This window comes from Dromiciops gliroides, chromosome 1, assembly GCF_019393635.1.
Source record: "Dromiciops gliroides isolate mDroGli1 chromosome 1, mDroGli1.pri, whole genome shotgun sequence".
NCBI lineage: Eukaryota > Metazoa > Chordata > Mammalia > Microbiotheria > Microbiotheriidae > Dromiciops > Dromiciops gliroides.
Genome location: NC_057861.1, coordinates 190,360,185 through 190,379,556, shown reverse-complemented (window position 1 = coordinate 190,379,556; position 19,372 = coordinate 190,360,185). Strand labels below are relative to the sequence as shown.

At 37.0% G+C, this 19,372-nt stretch overlaps 1 protein-coding gene across 5 annotated transcripts in view; it reads right to left on the bottom strand.

Moving 5' to 3' along the window:
- Positions 1-19,372, bottom strand: part of CARMIL1 (capping protein regulator and myosin 1 linker 1) — a 413,672-nt gene that overhangs the window by 25,777 nt on the left and 368,523 nt on the right. For all 5 annotated transcript variants that reach the window (XM_043975746.1, XM_043975748.1, XM_043975747.1 and 2 more), the window contains 3 exons: positions 5,465-5,531; positions 4,442-4,638; positions 2,124-2,236 (listed from right to left, as the gene is read on the bottom strand). In XM_043975746.1, coding sequence (XP_043831681.1) covers positions 2,124-2,236; positions 4,442-4,638; positions 5,465-5,531 — 377 coding nt within the window. The remainder of the gene's footprint in view (positions 1-2,123; positions 2,237-4,441; positions 4,639-5,464; positions 5,532-19,372) is intronic.

The following is a 19,372-nucleotide window of genomic DNA, read 5'->3' as shown; positions in this document are numbered from 1 at the left end:
GACGCTTGACACTTACTAGCTGTGTGACCCTGGGCAAGTCACTTAACCCTCATTGCCCTGCAAAAAACAAACAAAAAAACCAACCAAACAAACAAAAAAAGTTGTATTTGGGGGTAAGGAGCACTCTAATTCCAATCATGTATATTTGTCCCCCTTAAGAAGGCTCAATGGTCAGTGCTCCAACTTTATCATGATAACCCAGGGGTGAGCTACAGGCCCAAGTCCTTCCACATAGCATCTAAATCTCTGGGGAGCACATCTTCACTCTGGCAGTTATCTGAAGTAGATACTCTGATGAGAGAATATCTTTGAGCTATTTGTCAAGAAAAAATTCCTAACAATTAGAGCTGTACAAAAATGGAATGAATGGATTTCCTTGGGAGATAAAGAGTTCCCTCTTGGGTAGTTTTTAAGTAGAGGCTGAATGACTTTTCTGTCTAGTATGTTACACTGGTGATTCCTTTTGGCCATGGGTTGGTTTAGATGGCCATGGAGTTCCCTTTCAACTCTAAAAGTTATTGATTCTGCAATCTTTCAATAGTGTACCCACCTTTATCTAAAGGCAGACATTGCACACCAACCTAATACTACAACAGTATTTCTGGTACTAATACCCCTCTAATGACATACAATGACAACATTTTGTTATAATAATTTAGTCTACTCTTTGACCCAGAAAACATCGTTTTATGGAAAGTATATCTTACACCTTGGACTTCTTCCTATATTAATTTTTTTTGGTGGGGGGAGGGAGGTACTATAGCTCCTGTAGACAAGGAAGGTAGTTGGAAACTATACAAGCTAAATGAGAGTACATCCTATGAGCCGCTAAAGTGGCATATAAACCCAAGGTCTACTGTCATTGCCCTTTTCAGGATGGTATCTTAATTCATGGTCTTTATCCATGACTGAAGCATGGTGGATCTAATTTGTGATTCCAAAGACACATTGGTGAGGGTGGAGAAAACATGGAACTGTTGAGCAAAGAGGATTTGAAATTGTTTTTTTCTATAACTTCTAAGCCAGAAAATGGTAAAAATGGAAAGAAAGGGTGATAGACCCATATTTTTCCTTTAATACAAGTCCTAAGGCCTATTAGTCAAAAGGTACTTAAAAAAAAAAAACATGAGTGTTTTATTAGATGAGGTTATCCTTCTTACACTAAATTCACACTGTGTTCTGCTAGTCTTTGTTATAATGACCTCACCTTGTCTTAAATCTATGACCTACAACTTCTTCCCCACCATTGCTAATTATGGATAGGCAGTAAGAATGCTTAGTTCAACATATCCTTGACTCATTTAAGTGAAAGGATCAACATTAGTTTTTAGTGTACTAGCTGGAGTAAAGCCCTAAGAAGAGAAAACTATCACATACTATGAATGGCCTGACACCAATACAGCCCTTCTGTTAACACTGTCCCAACAAAACCATCCATCAAGATCTAGGGAGTTGTTTGGTGGGGAGGAACGTGCCTGAGTTTTTACTAATGCAGCTAACCCAGTATGGGGCATGGTGGATCTAGCCCATGATCACACTGACACATTAGTGGATATTGGCAGTGGGGAACACATACAGACAGAAAAAAAAAGTGAAGATATAGGGGGACAAAGTAAGTCAGAAAAAGTCACCCTGATGACCTTCTCCTAATGATGTATAGGCGATATGGTTATCTTTAGCTTTCCACAGTGGGATTCAGGGGCTCCAGAAAAACCTAGGTTCCCCACTGAGTCTTTGATTTATATCTTCTGGAATCCTGATTTATGCATTGATCTTTCTTTTCCTAGCAAGTGAATCTCCCCCACCCCCAGTATTGGTGAAAGCAGAATTCCAAAGTACACAATAAGGTCAGGCAAGGGTTTCCTAACTTGGGGAGATTCAGACCTCATTCTGGAGGTTTCCTGCTCAGGGTGCCTTACATATGGTGAGAAATACTTGTAAAACAATTTTATGCTGATAAATTCTGTAGGCTGGGTAGGTATCCAAGCTACTGTTAAATACTGGTTAAGAAATGAGCATATTCCAATTTGCCCTTGGGATACATCAAATTTAACAGCAATTGTCAGAAATTAACATTATTCTCAATAATGGCATTTGTATTTTTGTAACTGCTACAAACTCACTTGGAATCCATTTTAGTTACTTTCTTGGTAAAAAATTCATCTACACCTTCATCCACTCTTCCCATAAGGCCATTCTGTTCTCCATCATGAGGGGCAGGGGTAGCAGCACATACCTGGAAAAAATAAAAATGGCCTCTTATGAAACACTTTCTATAGCTCAATTCATACAGATGACAGACCCTGATAAAATCATGTGCCAAGCTCACTCTTTGGTCAACCGCCATACCAAATTCTGCTCACCGTTAACTTTATGGGGGTCAATAGCAGTGTGCTATATGGCTATGTCACACAAATAAGCTGAGGGTCATAAGGGAAATGAATGCTTCCTGGTTGTTTTGGGCACACAAATGGCCAGATGTTATTACTATCTGGTGAAGTGTTATCAATATCAGTTTTACAGTAACAGTATAGGGAAAAATGCCTCATTTTTTTTGGTGGGGGGTTTTGCACCCACTGGCTAACAAATAACTCTTGAACTGCAGAGAAGCAAGTTGGCTCAATCAGATAAGTTTTTTAGTCAATAAACATTTATTATACCTACTATGTTCTAGGCTCTGGGTTACAAATAAAGGCAAAAGACAGTCCCTATCCTCAAGGAGTTCACAATCTAATGGGGGAAACATCAAGCAAACAAATATGTACAAACTACATATACGGTAAATAGAGACTAAGTAAGAAACGCACTAGAATAAAGAGAGATTTGGAAAGTTTTCCTGTAGAAGATGGGATTTAAAAGAAGCCAGTAGGTGGAGATGAGGATAGCGTGTATTCCAGAGAGTAAGGTATAAGACTGGATAGGTAGGGCAGTGGGGCTAGGTTATGAAGGGCTTTGAATGCCAAAAAGAGGATTTTGTATTTGATTCTGGAGTTGACAGGGAGTCATGGAAGTCTATTGATTAGTGGGGGCAACTTGTGCTTTGGGGAAATTACTTTGGTTGCTGAATGAAGGATGTTTGTTTGTTTGTTTTTGTTTGCGGGGCAATGGGGGTTAAGTGACTTGCCCAGGGTCACACAGCTAGTAAGTGTCAAGTGTCTGAGGCCAGATTTGAACTCAGGTACTCCTGAATCCAGGGCCGGTGCTTTATCCACTGTGCTATCTAGCCGCCCCTGAATGAAGGATGGATTTGAGTGAGGAGTGACTTGAGGAAAGTGGCCTTATTGGCCAGTTATTGTGATGGTTCAGATTTTAGGTTATGAGGTCCAGTCTTGTTGAGTTCAAGATGTCTACTGGACACCCAGTTTGAGATGTCTGAAAGACATTTGGAAATGTGAGACTAAAGAATGGAAAAGTGAGACTCAACAGACAGGTTAGGACAGGATAGGTAGATTTAAGGATCATTAGCATAGAGATGGTACTTAAATCCACAGGAACTGATGAAATGACCAAGTGAAGTAGTATAAAGGAAGAAGAGAAGAGGGCCCAGGACAGAACCCTATGGGATACCTATGGTTAGAGGATGTGATCTAGATGAGGACCCAGCAAAGGACAGTCTGCATTATTTTAGGGACAGGACCAATTATTATTATTATTTTCAGGGCAGTGAGGGTTAAGTGACTTGCCCAGGGTCACACAGCTAGTAAGTGTCAAGTGCCTGAGGCTGGATTTGAACTTAGGTCCTTTTGAATCTGGGACTGGTGCTTTATCCACTGCGCCACCTAGCTGCCCCTAATTAATTTGTTTTAAACAATGATCTATTTACATATGTATAAATATATGTGTGTAGATAGATACATACATACATAGATAGATACATAAATAGATAAGAGTTCATGGACTCCAGATTAAGAAGTCCTTCAATGTAGAACAACAAAAGTAGAGCCAGACTAAGAGGGTCATGGTTGCATATGAAAGAGGGAGAGGGAGTTTTTGCATATATGTGTATCTTTCCTGACATTAAAAAGTGAAACATAAATGACCTGTTCTTTAATATTTAGCAAATCTTTTCACTCCTGAACATTGAAGGGCAACTCTAGCCATAGTTTCTGTGTCTCCAAAGATTCAGTTTGTTCTCAGGCCCTCAACCTTTGCTCTAAGTTTTATAACCCTCAGTTTTTTAAAAGATGTCTAGAAGCAGTAATGTGTATGTTATTATTTTTTTTTTTTGCAGGGCAATGAGGGTTAAGTGACTTTCCTAGAGTCACACAGCTAGTTGTATATGTTAATTTGCTGTGGATCTTACCTTTGGCCATTACTTCTCTACCCTACCTAAACCCTATGTTTTAACTCTTTGTGAAATATCTTATTTCTATTATATGCCAGAGGTCAAAAAAAAAAAGAAGAAGAGATGGTTCCATACCAGTGACCCAAAGGAACTTACCGCTGTTTGGGTAGGTTGCTGTTTTTTGTTCCGTTTTGGCCTTAACTTGGTGAAATGCTCCAGTTTCTTCCCTTCCTCAGATGGCAGCTCTGAGATGAATCCTGATGCCCTCTTCTCCTGTCTGATGGATGGGAAAGGTGGGTCCTCTATGTGAATTGGAACTTCTTCTAGTGCCTTATCAAGATCAAACTCCATTTCTTAAAGGAAGCAACAAAGGAGTGAATATCACATATGATAATGCTTAAAGACCAGAAGGGCAGCTAGGTGGTGCAGTGGATAGAGTGCCAGGCCTGGAGTTATGGAGACTTATATTTTTGAGTTCAAATGTGGCCTCAGACACTACTATATGTGTGACCTTGGACAAGTCACTTTAACCCGTTTTTCTCAGTTCCTCATTTGTAACACAAGCTGGAGAAGGAAATACAAATCACTCCGGTATCTTTGTAAAGAAAATCCTAAATGGGGGTCACAAAGAGTCAGACATGACTGAAACAACTGAACAACAAAGTCATGAAATGCTTTTGATTTATTTCTATTGCAGTCAGAAAGCATTTATTGAGCACCAACTGTATTCAAGGAACTGTGGTAGCTGTTATGTTGATATAAGGAGCATCCCTTTGTTGATAATAGGGGTGGCAATGACAGCTAAAACCTTGCAATTTGATAACAGGAAAATCACTTTGTCCCCCTTTTGTTCCTCAATATTCCCCACTCATAGGGGGCAGCTAGGTGGCACAGTGGATAGAGTACCTGCCCTGGATTCAGGAGGACCTGAGTTCAAATCCAGTTTCAGACACTTGACACTAGCTGTGTGACCCCAGGCAAGTTACTTAACTCTAAGTGCCCTGCCTCCCCTCCCCCCCCAATGAATATTTTCCACCCATAAAACAGGGACATATAAGAATTATTATGAGGAAGAGCATATCTCTATCTATGAGGTTGTTTGAGAAGCTTGGGTCTAAGGGCTGTATAAATAAGTAGGTATTGTTATAGTATAATAAAAGTAAGGATGTATTAACTTACCAAAGGCCCTGGAAACAGGTCGGAGCATTCGACTATGGATACTTTTCCTTTTAGATTTAGGAGTCATCTAGCAAACAAAGGGGGGAAAAAGCAATTAGCAATCACAGAAAAATGGCCTCAACACCTTTAGAAATATTTACTGGTAAGTTTTATTCTAACTAGAAAGTTTGTTTCCTCTGAGAATGGTTGAAAAACTTGGCTTCAGCTGAATTATTCCATGTTTGAGGAAAATAACAACTTTTCAAATTTGTATCATGTTCTCCCCAAACTTTGGATTAGGGTGTACAACTATATTCATGCTGCTATTTCACAACCAGAACTGAAGTCTTTTACTTTATAAATAATATCAGTGAGACGCATCCTTTTCATTCCTAGCTCTGCACAAGACTATCGTAATGCATAAAACGCACAAGATTAAAGACAAGAGAAATCAAGTGCTAGGCATTCAAGACAAAGCCATTTACTAACAGTTTATCATAGGAATAAATGAATAAATTCAGCTTAATCACAGGATCACACATCTTGAACTAAAAGGTGCCTCAGAGATCTATGTACTCTATCTCTCTCATTACACAGATGAGGAAGCTCAGAATGTTGATTAAAATCTTTAAGTAGCTAACCTTTCTCAATTCTGCCTTGTTTGGTTTTTTTTTTTTTTTAAGTTATAATGTAATCAAAGGAAACTCTTCTAGAATTCTATGTGCTGTCATGCTCAGTAAACTGCCACAAGTCCTGGTCCTTTTTAGCACAGACTATAAAAACAAGACGCTTTTTTTCTTCAAGCAATTTTCTCTTTAACTGATACATTTTAGCACTGGGTTCTTCACACATTGTTCATTCTTGGTCATAAAGAGCTACCCAGCCAGTCCCACCAAAAGAGCAATGGAAGATAAGCTGATGATAGAGACGGGTGACTTGTTCATCATCATCGTTGTCGTCATCGTCATTGTCAACATCATGAGTGGTGTATAGAATCATTAAATTTTAAAACTGCAAGGAACCTCTGAGACCATCATTAATACCTCTCATCTTATAGATGAAGAAATTGGCACCCAGAATGATTAAATGATTTGCCCAAGTGATGGGACTAGAAAAGAGATCTCTAGCCTAGTGTTCTTTTCTCTATACTATACTCTTATAGATATACTTGTGGATTTTAGGATCCGAAAAACAAAAAACAAAACCCTGTAAATTAGTTTGAGAAGGATTCAATACTGGAAGAGTTAAATCAGTTTGTGAACTTCAATCGCATGGTAGAACTTAGACTCCAAAAATCTAGTAAAAACAAAACCCTCTTAAAAGAATGATATTTTTATTAAACAAACTGGTGCCCACTGAACACAGGCCTGATATAAACAATTTTATAATTTCAAAAACAAAGCTTTTTTTAAAAAGTGTAACTTGTTGCTAATATTTATTTGAAAGAAAGGTGAGGGAGGGGAGAGGAATGATCATTTTTAGATTTAAATTGGTCAACTTTGGTTGTTTTGATTGTTATTCTGTTAAAATATGCTGCTATGATACCAAGTTAAAAACATTTATTCATAAAGAAAAGACTTTTGTGGTTCTGAAAAAGCAACATTAACTTAAGATTCGCCATGAGAGGCAACCATTTTGATTGTAATTCCCACTCCCCTACAAGTTTGGCTCAAAATAATTACATTCTAGAGTTAGACTTCATAGATTAGTAGCCCAACAGGCATCTCTACAACTCAGGTCTCTCCTGAGTATTAATCACAAGATTAATGACTTGAAATGGTCCACATGGAGTACTTCTGCTCAGAGCTATAACCAACCAATGTCAAGAATAGTGTTTCCGGTGTCCTGAATGGCATCTATGGTTGTTTCTCCCAGTAGAAATCCTTGCAGTTGACTGGAAGAAGGCAGAGTACATAACCACCCACTGACCACTTTTTTTTTTTTTTTTTTGCGGGGCAATGGGGGTTAAGTGACTTTCCCAGGGTCACACAGCTAGTTAGTGTCTGAGGCTGGGTTTGAACTCAGGTCCTCCTGAATCCAAGGCTGGTGCCTTATCCACTGTGCCACCTAGCTGCCCCCCACTAAGCACTTCTTGAGAGACTCAAGAAGGACTAAAAAAAAAAAAAAAAGGGAAAAGTCAGACTCTTCAACAACAAAATTCAGGATTTAGTCCCAGGTGAGACCAGCTTCTGATGCAGCTCCTGTTTTTGCTGGTTATTGTTGTTGCTGCTGCTGTTCTAGAGAGGGTATAATAGTAGTTAAAAAAAAAAGAAGAAGAAGAAAAGGCAGAATCACTAGAAAAGGTCCTCAGAGCTGGCATTTGGAAAAAGGAGCTGGCACTACTGTCTCTATTGGCAAAGCCCTTACAAAATGAATAATGAACTTATAAAAATGCTCCATAGAAGGGCAGCTAGGTGGCACAGTGGATAGAGCACCGGCCCTGGATTCAGGAGGACCTGAGTTCAAATCTGGCCTCAGAGACTTGATACTTACTAGCTGTGTGACCCTGGGAAAGTCACTTAACCCCAAATGCCTCAAAAAAAAAATGCTCCACAGAAAGAAATAACTTAAGAACCATGAAAAGCTTCATTTACTTTTCATCAAGTTCTACATACAGACAATTCTTCTTTTATATAAATGGACCTCTGGTAAAGCAATTTTTATATAATGTGAATTTGCCCCTACCCACTTCCCTTAGCCTGTACAATGAAGGCACACACAAAATAATATGTCATAAAATAATACAAAATAATGCAAGTCATAAAATGTACTAAAATGCAGATGTATTAAATATTCTACCGTGAGAACAAACAAAATTATGAAATGAAAGGTAAAGTTAATGCTAGAGGATGCACAATACTGTACAGGGAAGTTGATATAGATGTGCAGTATGTTGCCCCCACCCCACCCACGGCACCTAGCCTTTATCACTGGTGGTTGGCTGCACAACTTTTTTTATGAAGCTATCAAGAGATATTTGGACAGTGGCTCTCTTTTTTTCCTTGTAAATCTGATGATAGCAAGCAATATTATTCTCAACTAATCTTCAAACTTTAAAAAGTTCTGAAGTAAGTATTTGCATGCGTTTTTTCAAAGCAAGAAAAAAATTCACTGAAATTATGAAATGCTTCTGCCACCCGTTTTGTCATGAGCCTTTTTGTTTCCACCTCAGGTTCTGAAGCTTTGCTTTCTTCTTCTGCAATCTTTGAAGTTAGCAGCTCAATTAGATCCTCATTTGACAGTTCTTCACCATGGAGACTTAATCAACTCCTCTACATCATTCTCATCCACTTCTAGCTCCAATTCCAGTGCTAATTTTACAGTCTTGTTACTCACTCCTTCAAAAGTTTTATCTTAGGGGCAGCTAGGGGGCGCAGTGGATAAAGTACCGAACCTGGATTCAGGAGGTCCTGAGTTCAAATCTGGCCTCAAACACTTGACACTGACTAGCTGTGTAACCCTGGGCAAGTCACTTAACCCTCCTTGCCCGGGGTGGGGGCGTGGAGGGGGTAGGGGGAGTGAATGATCTGACTTCTCTGGGATCCCACTTTCCTCATCAAGTTTTATCTTAGTTAACTCCACCAGGATCAAACTATGGACATACTTTTCCCCAAACTCTCTTAATACATGTTTTTCTGTTATATCTTCCACATCTTAGCAATAGTCTCCTTATCTGCATCCAAAGTTGCAACTGCTGGAGCAAATGTAGTGTGTAAATAATACATCTTGAAATTTGCATTCACTCCCAGATTCATAGGTTGTAATCATGAGGTACTGTTAGGGAGAAGGTAGACAACTTTTTACATTTTCATTAAAATTATTCAGATGGGGAGGGTGACCAGAGGCATTATCCAAAATAAGTAGAATCTTGAAAGAAATGTCATTATTATTACAAAACTTCTTCTGAACTTCAGGAATGAAGCAGTGCATAAACCATTGTTCAAAGATAAGGGTTATCCATGCCTTAGGGTTAGGCAAAAATAATGCACAAGTAGTATTACCTAGCTGATTTCTTTTTAGTGCTCTGTGACTTTTTGAGTATTGCACAAGAACAGGTTTTAATTTGCAAGAACAGGTTTTAATTTGCAAGTCCTGGAGGCATTCCCTCCAAACAGAAGACTAATTGCATTTTTTGAAGCTTTATGCCCTGGCATAGTTTTTTCCTCTACCTAGAAGTAAGTTCAAGATGGCCAGTTACATTAAAGATCTGCTCTGCCAAGTAGGGACCTTCATCTATTGTTTTTTTCAGGAACTCTGGGAACTTCTTTGCTGCTTTATTATCTGTATGAGAAGCCTCTTTAGACACTTGTACATCATGAAATCCTGCAGGATTTTAAAATTATGCAAATCAACCACTGCTTGATGTAAATACCTGTGTTCCTTCAGGGCACTTTACCTTTAAATCTGCTTAGCATAAGACATTTTTGTAATTTTTCTTGGATTGCAAATTTTGTAAAGTCAAATTTGCATAATTCAAATTTATATAAAGCAGAACTGTCTGTATATACTCTAGATGCCAAATACAGAAACTGTCCCATTTGCAAACAGATCTGTTCATTTTTTAAATAGTCCAGCCCAATTCCTTAACAAATCTTTAAGGTTATTCAATATCATCAGGATAAATAGTTCTGATCTTACACATAAAAAAGAAAAAGAAATCCCTGTTCAAGTAGGCTCCTTCTCCTTTATCTTCCTAATTTCTCAATTTTTCTTATTATTCTTGAAGACTGAATAAGACAAATCCCATTATTTTGCTTTATTGTGTTTATTACAGGTGCTAGTAACATCACATCTGTGTCCTTCAAAAGCATCTTCCCAAACATGTTGATGTTTCATTGGATTTTAAAGAACCCTCACTAAAATTGTTTTGCTCACTTTTTCAGAAACAACTCTTCATTTGCAAATGGAAAGATTAACATTTCTGTAGAGTAACATTTTCATGGAAAAATGTGACTTTTCAATTGGCCCCAAATTTACTACATTTTTAAAAGCTCACACTGCTTATAGTTCATTATAGAGTCTCTTTTCTCACAAAGCTAGTAAGTGTCAAGTGTCTGAGGCTGGATTTGAACTCAGGTCCTACTGAATCCATGGCTGGTGCTTTATCCACTGTGCCACCTAGCTGCCCCCCTCACTATAGAGTCTTAATCCTCACATTGGTACATAAGATCTCATGTTTCACAAATTTTTCCTACCAGGGATTTTTTTTTCACCTTGTCTGACAGAATTATAAAAGATAATAATTTTTTGTTTTGTTTTTGTTTTGTTTTTTTGTTTTTGGTGGGGCAATGAGGGTTAAGTGACTTGCCCAGGGCCACACAGCTAGTAAGTGTCAAGTGTCTAAGGCCGGATTTGAACTCAGGTCCTCCTGAATCCAGGACTGGTGCTTTATCCACTGCACCACCTAGCTGCCCCCAAGATACTAATTTTTAAAGTGGTTCCACTACAATCAACCATGCAAACTTGGTAGCCGTAAAAATCCTGGAAGAGAAGTATAAATAGGAAGTGTGGATACGGACAAAGATAAATATTCAGGATCAGATCTATAATGCTGTTCTTGAGTTGCCATTTCATTTTGATCTGCTTACTTTTACAGATGAGCTATATCTGGGGCAAAATGTTGTCTTCATAATCTTCTCCAGCATCATTTATCCACTTCCCTATATATACACCAACCTACGGGGTGAAGTCCACTGTAACCACTTGTCCCTTGAATCTATTCACTCTCATTGGTCCTTTGTCTATAAAGCCTCAGTTCTGCAACTACTGGTGAGTAGACTACAAACTTGATTCCATGGATGTGAAAAGAAGCAGTCATTTAAACCCCACAGATATAGTTCTTATTATGGACTTCTCATAGAAAAATATATACTAACATTATACTCAGTGCTAATTAAAATTCTGAACCTCAAGAACCTTTTCTTTAAAGGTAACTGATCTCAAACAAGCAACAGTTACTCTAGAAATCTTCAGGAAGCATTACCTTCAGTAGGGCAAATACAAAGACTTCTTTCTCAGTCTACACAGCAACCTGCGACTAACTGGGTATTCTCCATCACCATTAGAGAACCAACTAGGGAAGTTTCCCATTCAAAGATAAGTTTGATCCAAATGCTAGGGACCCTTACTGTAAATTGCTAAGTGCTGTCGTTTGCTTCATTTAATTTTGGTGACTTAATCTAAATAATTTTTCCTACAGTTTAATATACATTAATGCCTATTTTAAGCATTAATTATAATATCCAATGTAGAAATCCAACATTCAAACCCAGAGCATATTTCTGTTATATCAAGTTTTCAGTCACTACTTCCTAGACATATAGCAGTTAGAAAGGCTGAAAATATTCAGAATATTTAAAACACTGCCCATTTCAAATTTGTCTCCCCCAAACTCTGTAAACTTTACCAAGTCTGCACAATGCATGGAAAAAAAACCCTCACCTCAAAACAAAACCAAAACAAACAAACAAAAAAACCTAAATAAATTCTTCTTAGAGATTTCTTAAGAATCATTATCAGGTAGGGAAAAGGTGTATAAAAATATTTCTAATGTAGGAAATTAATCATAATTCCAACTTTTCACAAACTTTGTTTTGCTATGATAGGACAAAAACAAATAAAAAGAAAAAATGGCAAATTTAAACAAACCTGTCATTTTGTGACATAAAAACCTGAATGCTTTTCCCCCCCTTTTTAAACCTGAGTGACATTTTGTTTGTTCCTCTTTCACCAACATTCTCTGCTTGCTTTCACACATATGGCTGGGGATATTTTAAATTCATCAGTTGTTCTGCTGGTTGAACCTTCTTGTAAAATCCAATCTTGTCTCTAAATTGCTGCCTATTTCATTCAGTAACTGCGGATGGATGACAATCCAGTCTCCGGGGAGACTAGCAAGGCAGCACAGAAGCAAACGGAGCACAAGCATGTAAACAAGTAGGGCCAGAAACTGCAAGGCTACCAAAAAATACTTACACTTGTACAGCAGAGAGTCTCCATGCAGCAAAAAGAAAGAAAAAAAAGAATATGAATGAAAGGGAGAAAAAGCAACAGCAGTTTTCAGAAGAGAGGAAAGAGATACATCATTCAGAAACACAAAGAAGACAGGAAAGCCAAAAATACATAAAAAATCTTAACAAAAAAGAAGGGTTGCAAGAATGAAAAAAAAATGCTCAAGGCAGGCTAGCTCCTAGTTTTTTTCTATAATCAGAAACAATAATATGTTGAAAAATAGCAGACATTTAAATATAGGGAGTGCCTTCCCTATAAGAAAGATTTCAAGGTACAATCCACCAGTCCTCTCCCCACTCGTTTACCCCTCCCCCGAGTGTGTATTAACTGTATTCAGTGGATGGGGAACCAAGGACTCTAGAGACTCAAACCATCAAAGATGAAGGACACACCATCAAAATATCTGAATTCATGTTCTGCCCTATAGCTATGACTCAACTGTTGAACAATTCTGGGGAAAATTGTGAAGAAGTTGGCATGTCTTTCAGGGTCTTTATTCCATTCTATGTGCCTCTCACTGCAACATTTAAGATTTAAGCCCTAGTATGCTTAGGCTCTCCTGTTAAAATCTAAACTCAGAAAAGAATCTGATTTTTAGCACATAGCACACATACTGGACATTCAATAAATATCGATGGTGATAAGTTGAAATAAAAGATCTCTTGACGTATTAAAACAAGCAGGCAGGGATTAACTACCACAGATGTTAGCCTTTTTTGTTTTGTTTTGTTTTGTTAAAGCTCTGCATTTTAGGTTTTTCCCTCTCCTCAATGGAAGATTGATTCAGTATGATGAAAAGTACTTCAGACATAATTATGTACCTAATGGATCATTATAAGGCAAGGCAGGGGACCTTTCTCCTGGTTCCAGCCCTGGTGTGATAGTGAAGAAGATTCCTCTTAACAAGATGACGTATCCATGGCAACACTCAAGTAAACTTTTACCTTTTCAACAGATCAAAAGCCATTAGTTCATTTTTTTTTCTTCTCTTTTTTTCTTCCAGTTTTAGAACCCATATGGGCAATAGCCCCTTCAAAGTTACTCATTTCAGGACTTTTAGAGGAAGCTAAACATTTCAAAGAGCAAAGGACTTCCAGTGGTCAAAGGGAATTCATCCTCCTCTATCCCATCTCATTGTTTCCTATGGAGAGCTACACAGGAATCACAGACACTATGTGGAGATGGCATAAGGGAGGAAGAGAAGGAGGAAAAAAAGGATTATTTTGGAACAAAGCTTAGAGGAAATAGTAGCCACTTACTGTTGACTAGTTATTTAGCTTCATCAAATCATAGAAAAGACACAGTAATTTAAACTTATCCTTATTCTCTTCTGGGCAGACCCTGCCCCTCCTCCAATAAAAGAACTTTCTCCTTATCTAGTCTAGAATTAGATGTCCACATTATTTTCTTTCCATTTCCAAACTAAGTATATTAATCCTAGTACCTTCCCTCTATAGATTATCTGGAATGCATTTGTATATAACTAGTTTATACATAGCTGTTTACATGTTATCTCCCCCAATACACACCCTCATCTTTGAGGGGACAGTCTTCTTTGAATGACCAGCACTTAGCACAGTTCCTGCAACATAGTAGGTACTTAAAAATGTTCCTTTACTCACTGACTCTCACCCTCCCACCTTTTTAGCTTCCCCTCCATTAGAACATAAGCTCCTTGAAGGTAGGTACTGTCTTGCTTGTTTAGATTTTTCTAGCACTTAGCACAGTGCCTATTACTTAGTAAATGCTTAATAAATGCTTTATCATTCATTCATTTGTTAGTATTTTACATTTGAATGTTCAACTACTGATGGATAATAATAGTAGACTTATGAAAAAGAGTGATAGGATCTGAATAGCCATTTTATTTTTTGGTCTAGACTTGACATTGCATCAGGGGAGAGAACTTGTACTGTAAAAATGTTCTCCATTGCTACATATCTACAACTGACATGTAACAGTCTAGGAGAACTGCTTGGAACATTAAGAGAGTAAGTGATCAGACTCAGTAGCAGGACTCGCATTTAGGTATTTTTGGCTCCAAGGGTAGCTTCCTGGCCATTACAACACACTGTTTACTATGTTTTGGGAATACAGACCATCAAAACACCAAACAGCCAGAATTAATGATGCAATTTAGAGATGTTCTCATATACCTGCACATTAGTTCTAGAATGGATACTAGAACTAATTACTTTGCATCACTCTTCTTAAATTTTTTATTAATTTTATTCTGAACTTAAGAAATTAAAGAAACAAGCCGTTCTATAACATAGCAGAATGGGGGGGGGGGGGGAAAGAAACATGAAACTGCAAATCTATTAGTAGAACTTTGCATTACTCTTGAAGTCTCAGATGAAGGACTGTCTACTAGTCTAAAAGCTTCATCTCGTTCTCTTCCTTCTTAAACCTCTACCAAAAAATAGAAACTAAGATGAACCTAAACCCCAAACTTCCCCTGAACTTATCAGACGTATATTGATTTCTGGAGATAGGGAAATTAAACAAATTTGCAAATGGAGAACATTTCTACGCCAAATTTTCCTGGTTACAAACTACTTCCAATAATTTCCATTTTAGTCCTGATAATTATCATCTTGCCCAAGGCCAGATAAAAGTAAAAAACCACTAATAGGGATAATAAGTTTATGTGTGTGTCACTCAGGTTGGAAATGGGGTAGTTTTACTCATAGGCAGTTTTTAGACAAGTCTACTAAAGGGAGCGAAATGGTTTCAAAAGAAGTGAAATATCCCCTAATAGCTATCCCTCCTAACCTCTAACAACATCCCATTTTCTGTCCTGTCCTAGTAATATAGAAAGTAAAACTCTATCTTATCCACAGAGAGTTTTAAATAGTTGGAATCATACATGGTTTTCAATTGAGTATCTTAAAAACATTTTTAATGAATTTGGAAGGTTTAGGTTTAAACAAGAAAGTGATCTCTTTTTCTGGACAAGTTAAAGGTATGGGAGAATGCACTTTCTACTCAAACTCTGCCTAATTTCTAAGTTAGCTCCAATATTACTTGCTCAATGAGGGCTCTCCTTAATGCCTCTACCACCCCAATACTAGTTCTTTTCCTACCAAATTACCTCCTATTTTATTTTGTGAATACTATTATGGGCATATAGTTTTCCCAATTGAATGTAATCCCCTTGAAAAAGGGAACTTTTTCTTTCTTTTTTCCCCAATATCCTCCAATGTCTATCTTAGTACTTGATACACAGTGATCACTTAAATAAATGATTATTGGACTGACTCCTCTCTTTCACTATTAAAGATTTTACTATTCAATTATTTCTTAATGAACATTAGCAACTTGTACACTAAAATATGAAAAAATCCTAAATATTTTCTAAGCCTTCGTCAAGTGCTAGTACTTAGAGGTACTACTGAGAAAAAACTCAGAGATGGCAACAACAATAACAGTAATAGTAGTACTTTGCATTTATATAGTATTTTAAATTTTGTGAAGGGTTTCCTATACTTTGCCTCATTTCATCTTTATAATAGCCCTGTGAGTTAAGTGCCATTATTGTCACCATTTAATAGATCACAGCTGGTTAAGTATTTGTGGCTGGATTTAAATTCAAGTCTTCCTGACTCTAAGCCCCAAACAGTATCTACTCTATCACCTAGCTGCTTCTAATAATGGTCCCTCTCTCTTCTGAATTCTAAATAACCAATATTTTCACACATGCTAAAAACAATGTGCCAAACCCTCCTCCTTCTATTCCCCCAACAAGGGTTCCCACATTAGATGAAGTGTGTTTAAAGAACCACTAACGGAACTTTTCCTTAAGAGTTGGGCCAATACAATTGTGGACTTCGTTTCTATTAAGAATCTAGAAGTAGGTAAGATGGAGTAGCAGGAGAATACTGGATTTGGCCTCAGAAGACCTGGTTTTATTAGCTGTGTGATCTTGGGCAAGTCATCGCTTCTCTAAGCCTCAGTTTTTTCCCTGGAAAAATGAAATTACTATCAATGGTGGTGAGAATAAAGAAAACCCTTCGTGACCCAGAAAAGACAATATTAAGGTGGGCTGTTTATCCTACAGTGATGCCATAACTTACATTCCTTCAAGAAAGTTTAAGTAATTCACATAAATCAAAATGTCTTTCCCAAATATAACATTACATCTAGCTATTTATATTGTATTGGTAAAATAATTTTTGTCTAAGTATCATTATAACATATGAGGTTATATGGCATTAAAATGCTAGAACTGAAATCTTTATGTGCTGACAAAAATACCATATGTAATGAAGAGATCATGAAGTTGATATGCTTTTTGAAAATAAAAATGCTTATTTTCTCGTTATATCCCCCCCATGCACACACATCTTCTACTTAGTATTTGTCTTCATAACTAGATTCATAGTTACCTTTCCAGACTTATTTCATATTTCTCCTCTCTACAATATCGTCCTAGAACAATTGGGATTATTGCTGTTCCTTACACAGAGTACTGCATATCCCAACTTCATGCTTCGTCACAGGCTGTCGTCAAATCCTCATCTCCATGTCTTAGAATCACTCAGCTCAAGTACCATCTCTTCTATTAGATCTTTCCTCTAGCTGCTAGTGCTTCCCCCATGAAATTACCTTGTATTTACTTTGCGAACTGTATATGTGTGTATACATGTCACTTCTAAAAGAACGTAAACACTTTGAGGAGTTGATTTCATTTTTGTCTCTGCTTCCTCCCACATTCAGCATAGTGCCTTATACATAGGAGGCATTTAAATAAATGCTTGTTGATTTGACTGATTAATAGAGAAAGTGGGGAAATGATGGTAGCTGACATTTTATATATAGTCCTTTAAGCCAAATGCTGTAGAGAATTAAAATATTAACAACATTTTATAAAGGTCAAGTGATAGATAACCTTTGACTAGCCCACAGTCACAAACATCATCTCATTTGATCCTCCCAACAGTCCTGCAAAGTATGTGCTCTCAGTATAACCCCCATTTTAAAGAAAAGGAAACTAAGGCAGACAGAGGTTAAATGGCTCACCCAGTTTAATACAGCTAGTAAATGTCTAAGGCCAGAGATGAACTCAGATCTTTCTGACTTCAGATACAGACCTCTCTATCCCCCATGCTGACTAGCTTGCCTCTTATGCTTACATAAACAGCTTTGCCATCCACTTGTTGAGTTAGCTTGTTATGAGATCAGAACTGTGTTCTATAGTAAAGACAGCTACAATAGGGTATCATAAACAAGTTGCATATTTATTTTTAAAATCTATGTGGCAACACTTTAGTAGACTGGGTCTGTTACTTGCTAGTTGAAAAAAATAAAAAGACACTTCATAAAAATATATGCTATATATATATATGTGCTATTTTTTAAACTTTTTACTGATAGACTGACTTTCTTCTCTGAGTCAATTGGAATTAGAAAAAAAAATTTAAACACTATTTGCTGAATATTCTTGGAGGATGATGGAAAACGCTCTCCAAATCCAGAAAAAAAGACCTGTGGAATCTAGATGCAGATTGAACCATATTATTTCTACCTTTTTTGTTTTTCTTTTTTGAGGTTTTTCCCTTTTGCTCTGATTCTTCTTTCATAGCATGACTAATGCAGAAATATGTTTAATGTGATTGTACATCTATAACCTATCTCAGATTGCTTTCTGTCTTGGGGAGGAGGGAGGGAAGGGAGGCAGAAAAATTTGAAACTAGAAATCTTATAAAAACAAATGTTGAAAACTATTTCTACATGTAACTAGAAAATAATAAAATACTTTTATGATTAAAAAAATTCATGTATGAAAAAAATCATTGGTGAGAGGTATTTTTTGTGGTTTTTTTTTTTTTTTTGGAACACTCCTGTGATACTTATGATTCCACAGACCAGAGAGATTCAGAGTTGACCAATGTAGTTTAAAATTTTTCTTTTTAACAACTAGAATCATAGCATTTTCTATGTAAAATGATGATCTTGTGATTAGGGAATGACTGAATAAAATGTGGTATATGAATGTAAAATAATATAACTTTGATAAACTCTTTCCTTTTCTGTCAGCAGGGCAGTGCTCTGTATGCTGTACTGTAGTCGCAGAATAAGGTATATGCTACTAGATATGACCAATATGTTAGTTGCTATTGCTTGACTGCATTTCTGTTCATTGGTTTCACTGGGAGGGAAGGAATGGTATTAGAAAATGACAATCGTGTGAAAGTCATCGTGTGAATCGTGTGAAACATTTTTTAAAAAAAAGAAAATAATGATCTTATAAAGGTCTACTTTCATAATGTTTAAGGAATATATTTAAAACAAGAAATACATGAATAGTATGTTAAAAAAAAAAACCCAAAACACACCATACCTCCATTACCAACACAATAACATGCAAATTCACTGAAAGTGCTAGGTAGGCAAAAAGTGCTCAATTTCATTTGTCATATAAGTTAAAATAAATCTTAAAGATATCAAACTTCTTTGGATATACTGACGTGGTTAATTTTAAAGAATATTATAGTATGTTATCCTTATTCAAATATAAACCTTTTTATATGTTTCATCTCTCTCTCAAATATGTAAACACACATGCTAAAAACATTTCCATCTTTCAGTTATAAATATCAGTCAAGATACTTTTCTTTGCCCAAATCTCAGACTTACTTTCTCCCAAATCAGTGACACAGACTATCAATTCTGTTTTACAATTCCCCCATTTTGTCATTCGGGGCATCCTATACTTCCTAAATTCCTGAAATAGGCTACATATAAATAGGCTACATTTTGCTCTCCTTAGTCAAAGGAAGTAGGAAAGTATATCTAGTAGAAAGGGTGCTGGACTTTTCAATGCAAGTTTGTCACTGGTCAGCTGTGAGGCCATAGATGAGTCATGTATCTACTCTGGACTTCTTCATCTGTAAAACTACAGGGTTGGGGGCAGTT